This window comes from Ctenocephalides felis, unplaced genomic scaffold (genome assembly GCF_003426905.1).
Source record: "Ctenocephalides felis isolate EL2017-DRISC unplaced genomic scaffold, ASM342690v1 CF-g0.4_SCAFFOLD_00845, whole genome shotgun sequence".
In the NCBI taxonomy this organism is placed as follows: Eukaryota; Metazoa; Arthropoda; class Insecta; order Siphonaptera; family Pulicidae; genus Ctenocephalides; species Ctenocephalides felis.
The window spans coordinates 24759995-24769489 of NW_020536999.1; the positions used below are offsets into that span (position 1 = coordinate 24759995).

General features: G+C 32.5%; 2 protein-coding genes across 2 annotated transcripts in view; one reads left to right on the forward strand and one right to left on the reverse strand.

Moving 5' to 3' along the window:
* LOC113380808 (protein scabrous) overlaps positions 1-6786 on the forward strand; it is a 133525-nt gene extending 126739 nt beyond the window's left edge. Inside the window, exons 3-5 of the mRNA XM_026619888.1 lie at positions 4235-4843; positions 6013-6172; positions 6212-6786. Of these exons, the coding sequence (XP_026475673.1) occupies positions 4235-4843; positions 6013-6172; positions 6212-6786 (1344 nt within the window). The remainder of the gene's footprint in view (positions 1-4234; positions 4844-6012; positions 6173-6211) is intronic.
* LOC113363596 (protoheme IX farnesyltransferase, mitochondrial) overlaps positions 1-8946 on the reverse strand; it is a 269846-nt gene extending 260900 nt beyond the window's left edge. Inside the window, exons 1-2 of the mRNA XM_026606090.1 lie at positions 8742-8946; positions 8297-8349 (exon numbers count right to left, since the gene is read on the reverse strand). The gene's annotated coding sequence lies outside the window, so the exon portion shown is untranslated. The remainder of the gene's footprint in view (positions 1-8296; positions 8350-8741) is intronic.
* Between the last annotated feature and the right edge of the window lie 549 nt (positions 8947-9495).

Sequence of the window (9495 nt, forward strand, 5' to 3'; positions counted from 1 at the left end):
TAAAATGTTTTTACTTCTAATATCAGTTACCAAAGAAATTGTTTACGACACCATAAAAATCTAATGACCAGGTCAAAAATTTGCATGTCCTCCTCCTCTTCCTCCTGCTCCTCGTCCTCGACTTCTAAAAGTTTGTCTAACCGTGTTGCAAAGTTATCACGTTCCCGAGGAACCATTCAAACTGAAAAGTTCACCGTGTTAACACGAAACGTTCACTCGTTCACCTCAGAGACCTGCGGAGTCAAGTCATCCAACACTTTCCTAACAACCATAGGTGGAAATCGAGAAAGATTTAGGGAAAACGTGATAGAGAATTGGTATTTGACACCACTGGACACCAGTCATTTATTAGGTTGATAAAAGTCTTTTTATCCTTTTTCTACTTCAATCCAATTATTCCAATTACTTCAACTCCAAAGTCTCTACTAATCATGTTAACGGAGTTCACAAATTTGCTTGCGCAACTATTTGCTGATTTTCCGTATGCTGACTGATCAAATTGCTGTTTTATGAAGTTAGTGATCCATAAAATTGACAGTTTATTACTTGCTGATTTATTTTATTGATCTCTCAAAGTGATGATTAATGAGAGTGCTTGAATATTTCAAGCTGATTCATGAAATAGTTTTGCTGATTTGTCCATATATTGATTTATAAATTTATAGATTTATCCATTTGCTGATTTATTTATTTAAAAATGATGATTTTTCAAATTACAGATATTAAGTTGCTGATTTAATCAATAAACTTGTATTTGCTGATTTGCCTAATCAAAACAGCTAAGGGGTTTACTCGTATCTATCTGATTTATCGAATTAGAATAATTTTCTCTGCTGATTCATTAAAGAAATTAATTTATCCAAGTCTGATAATAGAATCAATTCTAAAACAACTTGTTTATGAAGTCAAATGGTACAATATAATATTTTAAAACAAGATGTGCACATTTACACTTAAACTAAACAGAGATATTCCATCCAAGCTGAGTATTCATTTAAACACATTTCAATGAATACAAAATCATCTGTTATCCATTACCAACGAATAGAGAGATCCCCATATGTATTTTCCTCCATCGCCCCCCAAATTGCATTTTGATAAACAATCGTTGACAAATAACACTCGCTCCATTCGGTGGCGGAGGAGGAGTTCTATAAATTAACTCGAATGTGCCAAAAATTAACTCAATATCGTTAATTGCCATCATCAAAACAGCAAACTGTGTACAACATTCGACGGTTGAACAATGCCATTGTAATTCGTGAACCACCCGATATCCAGGGTGGAGCAGGCGTTGATATCCTCCAAAGGCCTGTGCGTGATTAATGTCCCAAAATATGAAGAAGGGGCTGGAAGAAATTGTTCGGAAGATATATAATTTTACATATGTTGAAAGTGCTGGATAGGATCAGATAGATGAAGCAGATAACAGAAGTTGGATTGAGTCGGATCGAAACTAAGAACATCTTTCTTAGTTTCTTCATCAAAATGGTATTTTCACGAAATCTAGGAGTTTTCTAATCCAATACTCTGGACGTTAAGAGATTTTGAAAATATTTAAGAACTTATACAGTATTTGTGGTAAACATGCTTCTGCAAACGGTAAATGTAGTTGTGAACTTTATGAAAAGAAATAGTATTATCATAACCACAACAGATAGGGTATTATATTTACTACGTATAACAGAAAATATCAATAAAACACACAATATTTTGTGGTACTGTTAATATTACACCAATAAATTTATCTTCCTCTTCATTTGGAGTATTTCCACCAGCCGTTCTACTATCTGCACTGTAGGCATAATTTAGTCAAACAACACGTGACAAAAGCCAATTCGCATTCGACCGGAATAATGGCAATAAGTCATAACCGAAACGTACTACTATGTAGCATATCAGATAGATACATATATAGAAACGTGTTCTCTGGATAGATGACCACACCACACCATTATGCACCACCCTCCACTATAGTGCTCATTTATAAATCATCATATTATTTTGGATGCATATGTCCTCCATGGTGGACGGAAATCGATTTGCAATGAGAGAATATTTGACCATTTGTATGTTTGTTAGCGATTAGCAACAAAACTGTCAGACCAGGGGATGGGGAGGGTTAGGAAACTCCATTTATGTGTAGAACCACATATATCAGGGTGACGCTGCTTTAACCACAATATATGATACATCTATTTATGTATGAAGGTGGTTAACTCTTCTATTTGCATATATTCTTTGTAGATGTTGAACCGTTCTTCGAGCATTAATAAAATGAACAAAAATTCTTTAGAGATTTAAATAATATATAAAATTATCCAGTACTTTAAAAAATGACAATTGAAAATATATAACAAAGCACCGGTTTCAATTATGAATCATTTATCATTATACATTTTATAACTTGTCTTCGTACTTCTTATCCCTATTATCTGCTTATCTGCGAAATTAAATTAAACCGCCGATTTTAATTAAATCCGACCGCCAAATTAATTTTCGCCACAGTGATTTTTCGGTTCGGGGGCAACATTTATAAAAAATGTTCGGTTTGAATGAATATTCATAACATGGGGGCGAAGAGAATAATAATTTCATTCCTGTTCGTTCGCGTTATTTTTATGTAAATCAGGCATTGTACGTGATAATAACCTGCATTTATGAAAGTAACTGAACAGAAATTATTACAAACGAACCCACACAGATATAATAAATACATAGTATAAAATAATTCATATAGACCATGACTTATTTTTAACTGCCCTTAGGGTAAGTTATAGTAATCGTCAAAAAATCTAAATTGAATTTTTTTGCATATCTTTACGTTTTACGTTTGGAAGATTTCTGAACATTTTGGCATACAATTTTTGTCCATGATTTCGGGCGCACGACTGAACCGATTTAAAATATTCAAAAAAAATCGTTTTCTACTGATGAAGAGTGCTGATTACTTTTTGACAAAGACAAGTCCAGCCGATTCGGTGATACGAAGCAAAGAGTGCAGAAAATATGAATTAAGTTTTCGATAGAACATATATTTAAATATAGAACTATATATAACTATTTATAATATAAATAGTTTAGACATTTATAAGCAATATAATAATTAAATACATGAATAAACGGCAATATTATACTTCTACATTATATCTAATCGATCCAAAAGTTATTTTAAAATATGTAGAGTCGCTATACGGATTTATGTTGTCAAAAATATTATTATACATTATTTAAAAAACATTTTCTTAAAACAGTTAAAAATTATTAAAAGATAGAATAATACAATGCATGAGCTTAAAAAAATACATACAGTGTGTCTTGTCAAGATTCTTATGTCCCCATCATTCCTCCTACAATGATGGTGCAAAAAATTTGAATATTCCATTAGAGTTAACGGTCGTTTTCATCGACGCGTAAAAGTCCGTTTCCTGTGAGAGACAGTTGCTGGACCGCGTTTCCTGTCCAGCACACGCCACCAGCTTCCTGTACGCAATGTAGAGCACACCCACTTCCTATAGAACGGATAGGCGCAGATGACGGCTTGCAAATTTTATCGGTTATGCAGAATTCCGCAAATTGCAATTCCCAAATGTCCAGGCAGGAATTTTGGTTTGGTAGTGAAGTGCAAATTTTTTTCCGATTTTGCTTCCTGGTTTACTCCAAATCTTTTCCAAACTTATGCCTTACTTATGGCAACCCAGTTTATTTTCAATTTATTCCAAGGTTAAGTTAAGGCTTGTTCCCAGTACATTCCTAATTTTGTTCAAGTTTATTCCAAGCTTCTTACTATCAGTTACTTCAGATTATAAGAAACCTGCTTTTAATATATTCCAGAATCATTTTCTAATTTCTTCCTAGTATCTCTATGTTTATTCTAAATTTCAATTATTATTAACAAATAAATCTGATATCGATTTAAATAAAAATATGTTTGTAAATGTATGAACAGGCAACACTTTTACCAAGAACATTGTTTGTTTTTCATACAATATTAAAATTAATAATTGATTTTGCATTCTATTTCAAAGCCGACGACTCCATTTTAATTAAAACTAGATTTATATTTAATTATTATCCAACTTCTTCGCATAATAGATCATGCTCCAGCAGATTATCCGATTAATTATTATCAGGGGCGTGTTATAAATTTATACCATGGAGTTTTTAAACTCATTTACTTTTATAGAATTTCATGCGTCGGTTTTGATTATTAATATTCCTTTTTCTGTTTCAGCTAAATATTGCCCAGATCGGTCTGGACGTTTCCACTAAAGACTATCAGAGTGACAACCCACATAGTTCTAGAATCAAAAACAGACACAACCGATTCTTGAAGAAGCAGCTACGTGATCTTCAAGTCACCAATATGAAACTTGCAGAAAACCAACGCGATTTGGAGAAACGCCTAGACGCCATGTCTAACCAAAAAGCAACAGCTGATGAAATACAAAAAATCCAAACCAATCAAGATAAAATCCTTAAAAACATGATGAATTTAACAGTGCAGGTTGGTGATATGGACAAACTGCGTGTATCGATGCTAGAACTATTAGAAAACGTTGAGAATCTTGAGAATAAGCTGGACCGCACTCTGCCCGAATACAAGAAGGAGATCTCCAAATTGGAATTCAGCAACGCACAAATTGTATCTGAGCAGAATCTTCTCAAAGAAGATGGAGACAATGTGAAGAATTCCATGAAAGCCATAGTGGTCAGTTTGTCGAATCTGATGGACGCCAAGGACGTCGAAAAGAACGATATCAGATCTTTGAAGGATGGTTTGGCGAAGCTGGAAGCTGTCGAGGGACACAGGAAGGAGCGACTTGCCAATAGAATCAATAAGGTGAGATAATTGATTTTCAACTCTTCTATAAAAAAAACGACCTTTTGTAGAAATGTGTCCTCTGTTTCAAAAACATAGCATACTTACTGAAATCAACCGCCGAGGCTAATTTATATAACGCCTCCAATATTTCAGTCTTCATAATAAATAGTTTTAGGAAATATTAAAATATAGCCATAACATACTTTACTAGATTAAATCATAGTATAGCAGAAATGAAACACAAATTAACATTAGCATTCATTTATTTATACCTTTTATACCATTTATTTATATAAATAGTAAATAGTTAACAAACTATAATTTAGTGAATAAAGTATAGAAATAAATATATATATTAGTTCGAGATGTATGCCAGTCCAGCCCCAGTGTTATATTTGCTGAAAAATAGATAGAAAATTAGTGATTTGAAAAGAAAAGGTTAGTCATAGAAAGTATTACAACTAATAGATTATGAAGCATCTTAAATAGATTAAATATCATTTTTCTTCAAGGCACAAACTAAGTAAGTAATAAATAAAGTAAGTAAGTAAAAGAATTAATAAGATAAAAAATCCTCCGGAAATTGATATATAAGTCGAATCTCAAAAACCTATTTTTCTAAATATTGTTAGAACATCTTCAAAACATTGTGACAGTACAGTAGTCCATTAAAAAATACATAGATTATTATGAGTCATATAATAAATTCACCCCCTCCCCCAGCAAGAATAGGAGGTTCTAGTAATAATTGCTACAGTCCACCCCCCAAAGCTATAAAACTAGTTACACCAGTAGTAACTAAAACGTGACAACCAGACTTGTAGAAATCAACTTACGCCTCGACTTCGCGCTCACTAAATTAAATCAGACGAAGGCGAACGTCCAAAAACCCCCTCAAACTGTCTAGGAAGGAGCTTCCACCCGGATAGGGAGGCTTGGGGTGTGTTCGTGGGAGGAACTAGGGTTTATTGCGTATTGCTACACATGCATGCATGCATGCTTTGCTTTGCTGAATTCCCGAAGTAAACGAGTGACGTAAATAGAACATGCATGCGATAGACAGGCAGCTAATGTAAATGTTAAAAATCGTAAATAAATTAGAAACAACATAATAAATATGATCAAAAATCGTTGGAAAAATGTATTTAACTATATTTCTTCCTTTTTAGATCGAGCAAGACTCCCAGGTGCCCTCTAATCATACAAAATCCTCCAAAACAAAACCAGAAGTCAACAAAAACATGCCAGAAGGAGACATTCCACAATTAGTCCAACAATTGGAAACCGTAGAACGAGAATATCGTGACATAGTCAACAAGCTTCCACGAGATTGCGCCGAAGCTACAAGTGGATCCAACAACGAGACCACCATAAAAAAATCTGAAGACCAACAAGGCTTGTATCTCTTATCCCCCGGGCCTGGGCAGCCTATAATGACCCATTGCTCTGGTGCCTGGACAACTGTACAACGCCGACACGATGGCAGTGTAGATTTCAACAGAAATTGGGAAGAGTACGCTACAGGATTTGGTAACCCTGGTGCGGAATTTTGGATTGGAAACGAAGCCTTGCACAGGTTGACATCCGACAACTGCAGCGAGCTTAGGATAAGGATGACTGATATATATGACAACATCTGGTCAGCAGATTACGATGTGTTCACAGTTGCTAATAGAAACGAAGGCTATCGCTTGAGAGTATCAGGATACCAGGGCAATGCTAGCGACGCCTTATCCTACCAAGACGACATGCAATTCTCGGCCATCGATGATGACCGAGACATCTCCAACACGCACTGTGCTGGCAACTACGAAGGCGGCTGGTGGTTCTCCCATTGCCAGCATGCCAATCTGAACGGCCGATACAATCTTGGCCTGACCTGGTTCGATTCTGGTCGAAACGAGTGGATAGCCGTCAAGAGCAGCGACATGATGGTAAGAAGACGGCAGGGATGTCACTGAGATCAGGAGGACAGGCTAGGGCGGTCTTGTACAGAATGGTATTGCAAGGACGCGTTCTGGATGAAATCCAAAGTATTTTTAAATAATTAGTCTTACACACATACTATTAGTAATACCATAGTTAGTACAATTCAGTGTGAATACATGGAAATGTGTGTGAATTGATTAAAAATATCTCGAACCGCCATTTTATGTAAATAATCTCAATTTAAAAATAATATATTTCAAAGGACTCAAGAGCCAGGATAGATAATAAAAAATATAAAACAGTATGACTGCGATAGAAAATTAATATATAATAATAAGAACAATAAAAAAATACATCATGTACTATATTCTCTTTACTCAAACCCATACTAACTCTCTTACTACTTACGGATAGTAGATTTTATTATTACCTGTTACATAAATTTTAAACTGTCCGTCTCATATAAATTAATTTGAAAAGTTCGCATCTAATTAAATAATCTGTATTATTTTTTATGATGTCACCCTATAACAACTCATTATACTCTGCAACCAGAATAATCGTTAAATAATGAAATTGTCTGAGCTTGCAAATACATGAAGAGAGCTAATATTGGTTAATTATCAAAATGTAAAAATTAAAAAAAACCTTTACTATAAATGTACTTGAATATTAATAATAATTTTATCATAAGCATTGCTAAAAAAAATAGTCTGTACATAAATTTTTTAACTAAAATATTTATAACAGGTTCCACTCGAGTGTGTTTGATAGTAAAAGTGTTAATAAATTTATGGTGTACGACACAAAAAAGTGTAAATATTATGTAAATGTTGCAATTAATTTGAATAATATCAATTAATATATATTAAGACCAATTGGATTATCAAACAATACAGATTGTCTTCATATATGAGTCTAATTGTAATTTTACCATATAATTTACATAATTTTATTTCTAGCTTTAGCTGATCACCTATAGAATTTAAGACAACAACCAAATCCTGGTGTTTAGTTGTACAACCTAAAGAAATAGTCTTCGAGTATTAGTATTTATTTGATAAGACTTATTTATTACTTAGTTTAGGTCATTAAATTGCCATTTTATGCTACACATCAAAGCAAACAGAAGCCAAAGATGTCTAACTTATTTTACAGCAAGCATTCAGATTTCAAAACTTATACCAATTAATTTTTAAGTTATTAAATCATTGCTAGTCGATGAAAATGGTTTATTTGCAAGGGCATAGGTACTATCGACAATCATTTATTATTATTTATGTAATATAAGTTACAAATGTCTAGTTCTATTAATCAGTCGCTTGCCATTAATTGCATATTTTTATTTAAGTATGATAGTCAAATTTGAAATAGTTTTGTAATGAATTAGATAGAACTTAGCACAGTGTACGTCAATGTATATCATTGTAAATATTATGGATACTTTCATAAATAAATGAGGAAATGATAATTGGATTGATTTTATAATAAAATAATAATAATAATATATATATATATATATATATATATATAAGAACTTACTAAATCGCCATTAAGATGCAGCATCTCGAAGGTTCAAGTCATCACTTGCATACCTAGAAAGGAATATTTATATGATGATAATCCAAATAAGAAAATTAAATATCTTCAAGAAAATTAAATATTTATCGAAATAAATTCTCAAAATTCAAGATCAAAGAGGCCTATTGTAAATGAACTTCTACTGCAATAGAACATTGAATGAATGTTCTTCGTAAAATCTTCCACATTGATAAATACATCTTTGGAGATTTTTCTATACTTATTTAGACACCTATGATTAACTACTCATAAATCATCAATCTTTAGTCGAGATAAAGCAAAATAGTTGATATTAAAATCTATCAGCATTTTAATTCATTTAATTGTTAATGACAAACTTCTCAATAACATGTTTGAATATATATTTTATACTTTATAATTCATAAAGTGTATTTTAAATACTTACCTTCCTATGTTAAAAAAGATTGTCTTCCAACCTATAAAGAGCTAATTGTGCAACTTTACACACGGACTTTACCAAGCAAAAACAAACGTGAGTAATTTGTATAATAAATCTTGTTTCCTTACTTACTCAAAGAATAATTATATTCAAAGACTGTGTGCATCGATTACTTTGAAACATATGCAAAATTATATCAACACAGAAAAACACAGTATCAAAACGTTATTTACACCACACCTGAATATGAATCGCAAACGTAATTAAGTTGAATTATTCTATATTTAATTGCAATTATAAAACACTATTAACCGGCACATGACATTCACTAAACATCAGAAATAACTTTTTAAAACAAGGCAGTGAAACACACGAGGACACGAGGATTGTAACTAACCGCCATTACGCAAAATGTCATAAAAGTAGTAAAGCACACGTGTGTTTTTACTATACGACTATTGTTAGGTGACTACCACACTAACAAATTTTTGTTTATGACAAATATTATGCATTTATCATAAGCATAGATAAAAGAAGAGTATTCGTTTTATTCATGTCATTATATTCTTATCTAATTCATTTCATATTTTTTTCTTCAATTTGTTGAATATAAAATTTAACAAGGTGCATGGCATCGTGCATGCCTTTAGGCAAATTGCAGGAACTTCCCGTACTGTAATTAAAAATCTTGATACGGAACCCAAAAACATTTTTACAAAATGCGTACATATTATTAAAATCTCTATAAAATATCTGATAA